Source organism: Coenobita brevimanus, chromosome 17 (genome assembly GCF_032717465.1).
Source record: "Coenobita brevimanus isolate Jiangsu-jjx chromosome 17, ASM3271746v2, whole genome shotgun sequence".
Taxonomy (NCBI): Eukaryota; Metazoa; Arthropoda; class Malacostraca; order Decapoda; family Coenobitidae; genus Coenobita; species Coenobita brevimanus.
In genome coordinates, this window is record NC_136970.1 from 13,837,078 (window position 1) to 13,841,708 (window position 4,631).

Below are 4,631 nucleotides of genomic sequence, written 5' to 3' on the forward strand. Positions count from 1 at the left end.
CACCCTGCTATATCTAATCTCAACACATCCCACAGTATCTGAACCCCCCATATCCCACTATATCTAATCTGCACACACCCCACCACATCTAACCTCCCCACACCCCACTGTACCTAACCCCAACACCTCACTGTTTTAGAACCACACACCCCACTATACACGAAACCCACTCCTCGCTGTATTTGAACCACACACCGTGCTATTGAACCACCACACCCCACTTTATCAGAACGTCCCACACCCTATTATATCTGGACTCCCATACACCTCTTTATATCTAAGCCCCTCACACTCCACATTATCAAAGAGCCACACACACACCACTACAAATGAACACCCAACACACCTTAATATATCTGAACACCCACACTCCACTGTATCTGAATATCCCACCAGACCCCACTATACCTGAACACCCAACACACCCCACTATATCTGAACACCCAACACACCTCATTTCATCTGAACACCCCCACCTCACTGTATCTGAACACCCTACACACTCGACATCATCAGCCACCTCACACCCTAATATATGTAAATCCCACCACATACACATTATCTGAACCCTCATCCCCCCATCCATACAGCCCACTTCAATTTAAGCACTAATATTACCAAAGTGAAACTAAATTTACCATACGCCTCGGCTCTTCTGGATATTTCCCTTGTCGCTATTGATTTATTGAATCACTTTAGCGATTTGTCATTAATTCCTTTACCATTAACATTTTGGAGAGCTTCACACACACACACACACACACACACACACACACACACACACACACACAAAGGTATAAGCACTACAGATTACTGACAGCCATAAAAAAATAGACACCACCCATAAATTTACAGCCACCAGAGTTCTTTGTTTGAGACGCAAGAGCATGTTGTTACTTAAATATCCAGGCTGGCAGAAACGCTCACCGAAAAAAAACCTTTGTGGACAAAAAAGTTCGAGGGGAAATCAACAACTGAGTGAAACAAGGACGCTTTTGACATGAAGTATGACAGACTGCGACAAAGAAGGGAGTGAGAGGGACACTAGGAGTGAGAGACTAGGAGAGAAAGAGGGAGAAGAAATCTACGAGAGAGGGATGGAAATGGAGACTTGCAGAAAAGGAGGGAGAGGGATGAAGACGGAGATTAGGTGTGAGAGAGGGAGTGGGAGACTAGGAGAGAGGGAGAGAGAGTGCCTTGGTATGTGTGTGATTTGAATGCACAACTGGCTATATAATTAATATAATGACGTGGGCGGTGGCGAAGGCTGTGTGCATGTATCAGGCACTCTAGTCGAATAAAAAGTGAGTTTCTGTATCAAATGTCAGAGTATTTCAATGTCATCACGACCCAGTGGGATGGAAGAAACCAGCGACGGCAATGTTATCAACTCTGCATACGAGGGGGGAGAGAGAGGCTGGGGTCGTGCAGGGGAGGGAGCGGCTGATGTCGTGCTGGGGAGCGAGGGGCTGGGGCCGTACTGGTGTGTAGGCAGCTGTTGAATTCAAAGCAGGTCATATTTAGCTAGGCAAGAGTTGTATAGAGGTGGTGAAATGAAGAATGTAAGTGGTTGTTTTAGCGTGTTGGAGAATGATAAACTTGATTTAGGCAGAGATAGTGCAGCGATGGTGAAAGTGTGAACATAAATGGTCATACTGGTGTGTAGGAGGATGAAAAACTAGAGGGAGGTCATATTAATTGTGGGAAAGGTCATACAGTGTTGGTGAAATGGAAGATGTAAGTGGTCGAACAGGTGTGTAGGAGGATGCCAACTATGAAGTAAGTCATATTAAGCGTGGCAGGGGTCGTACAGGGGTGGTGAAATGGAAAATGTAAGTGGTCATACTGCTGTCAAAAGAGAGAGAAAAAAAAAATGCAAAATCTGCAAGAAAATGAATTAATCAAATTAGTCTAGAGCAATGGTCCTCAATTTGGGAGCCATGGGCCCCAAGGGGCCCACGGCAGGATTTTAAGGTGACCATGGCAGGCTAGTATTGGTATATTTAGTAAATCGGAGTGTTTCTGCCATACACTCAGATGACGGGGTCACATGTTTAAGCTTGTCGCCCGCCTCCCTCTCACTATACTTGCTAAGTTTCGACATCGCTGGACCAATGAGCAGGCAAGAAAAAATATGGGTAAGTTGCAACACTTTGTATGCAATTTGTAAGAGTGAACTTGTTGTCTTTAGAAAGGGATCCTTCCAACAGACATAGGACTGTGTACAGAGAGCAAGTGTGTCTCACTCGCGCCCTGTTGTAACCTCCCTCTAGGCCATGACCCCAGTTGGCGCCCACAGATGTACACTTGTGAGAAATACTGTATCTACTGCTTTCTGTACAGTATTCCAGTGTTACTTTGCGAGATATTTAATTGACATCAGTATCGTGAAACTGACATTTTTTTTCTTTATCTACATATCGATATATTTTGATATATGGTTTTATAGTTTATATATATTCCTCCACCCTGTTTTCCCAGCTCACTGGAGGTCTCGCTATCACACCTCAACCTTTGTTATTGTTTTCACATATTCTCTCCGTAATCTCAATTCTGTTCATTTCCTCATTCATTATTTTTTTTTTTTAACATTGACCACTTGTACCAAAAAATACGGCACTGATTTAAAATCTATGACAAAATCCAGCTAATTCACTTTCACTGAACTATCTGAATTAGATCAATGCTGGAAAAAAAAAAAAATTACACTGAATTTAAATAATATAGCTTTCCCCCAAACCGATTTCATTGCACATTTAGCGGCTCTGACTTGACATGAATGACAAACACTGTGACATTTTAATGCAAGGTAGAGTCGGCTACAAATGTACAACAGTATTTGTTCTTATAATTATCGATTTTTTTTGGATGATTACACATTTATACATGTGTTATCTTATGTTTCTTTCATTGCGTTTGACACCTTTTTGCCTACTTTCTGCATCGACAATTAGTGTTCACTGTCAAAAATTTTGACAGCGTAAAAATGGTACGATATTAATTAAATATAATTATTGAAATTGTAATTATTTTAATTCATTGTAGCGAATTAATTTACTTTGGTGCAAGTGGCCTCATAATTTCAAACGATATCATTCGTCTATTTCTGTCTTTTTATATATATATATATATATATATATATATATATATATATATATATATATAGATATATATATATATATATATATAGATAGATAGATAGATAGATAGATAGATATATACAGTATAGAGAGAGAGAGAGAGAGAGAGAGAGAGAGATTTGCGATGGCTGCCAGTGATGCTATAAAGCTGAAGTACAATGATGAATACATTAACTACGGACTCACATCAACCCTCGCTGATGGCATCGAGAAACCTCAGTGTGTGCTACGTTTCAAGGTACTGGGCAACGATTCTATGAGGCCTAATACGCTGAAGCAGACGACGATCCATCCACAGTATGTGGAGAAAGACCTCAGTTACTTCAAGCGACACGAGCAGAGTTTTAGAAAACAAAGACTGGATGGGAGTGGTGCTTTCCAACAACAGAATATAAGTGTAGTAGAGGCATCATATGAGGGTTCCCTTGAAATAACAAGGAAGAAAAGGGCCCCACACGATTGGCGAAACCGTAATTCAACCGTGTAATGTAAAGACGGTCAAGCAATTTCATGGAGAGTCAAATGTCCATACGATTCAGTAGATTTCCTTGTCAAACGACACGGCAAACAGAGAATAAGTGAAATGCCCGCTGATATCATGGAACAAGTAACACAGGAGATTAAATTGTCTCCAACTAGTATATATCCAGTACAGCTGAATGAGTCAACGGATGTTTTTCTGCACAGCTACTAGTGTTTGTTAAGTATGTATTCATGCATGCATCAAAGATGAATATCTCTTCGGTACTCAGGTTGAAACTACCACAAAAGCTTTAGATATGATGGAAAAGTTTACTTCTTACTTCACACCTAACAGAAAAACTTGGGGAAATTGTTGTGGAGTCTTTACTGATGGGGCTCAAGCGATGCTGGGATCAAAATTGGGGCTACAGAAGCATAGGGGGGAGGCGGTGGCTCAATCGGTAGAGAGGTGGCCTGCAGTCCTAACGGACCCAGGTTCAAATCCCAGCTGGGGCAGGGAACAGTTTAAGGATTTGATTTTCATTAAATCAGGCTTTACTAATCTACCAGAAGACCCGCCGACATGTCGTAAAAATACCCCCGCTAATACCAATACATCAGTCATGTGCGGGACAGGCCGTCTTACTCGGGTAATAAATAAGCAGTTGCTTTCTTGGCCGAATGTGAAATTATGAGCGATAGAAAAGATATATTATTAGATTGGCTGAGTAATTACAGAAGAGACATCATTAAAGTAAATGATAGTCATTATTTAGGGAACGCGGTGTTCGAGCAATAACATACTCCCGTTACAAAGGAAAGGTTCTTGGGTTCATACCCAAGCCAGTGTAATTGTTAGACACTTCCCACTTCCAGGTTCACCCAGCAGCGGGTACAGCTATTCATGTGAATCGACTGAGCGGGTTGTATTCTGGGTATGGAAATTACAGACGCCTAACACACACAAACACAAAACCCATTGTGTCACACGCATCCCATCTCTTCCCTACAGTCCCGCACACCACCCAA

At 41.6% G+C, this 4,631-nt stretch overlaps 1 protein-coding gene across 1 annotated transcript; it reads left to right on the top strand.

Moving 5' to 3' along the window:
- Window positions 1–3,264: 3,264 nt before the first annotated feature.
- LOC145391119 (zinc finger BED domain-containing protein 5-like) lies at window positions 3,265–3,627 on the top strand. The gene has a single exon (XM_080265804.1). The coding sequence runs from the start codon at window positions 3,265–3,267 to the stop codon at window positions 3,625–3,627; it is 363 nt and encodes a 120-aa protein (XP_080121930.1).
- Window positions 3,628–4,631: the final 1,004 nt, after the last annotated feature.

Excerpts from the sequence above, each read along its gene's own strand:
- LOC145391119 (XM_080265804.1), top strand. The coding sequence starts at position 3,265 with ATGGCTGCCAGTGATGCTATAAAGCTGAAGTACAATGATGAATACATT.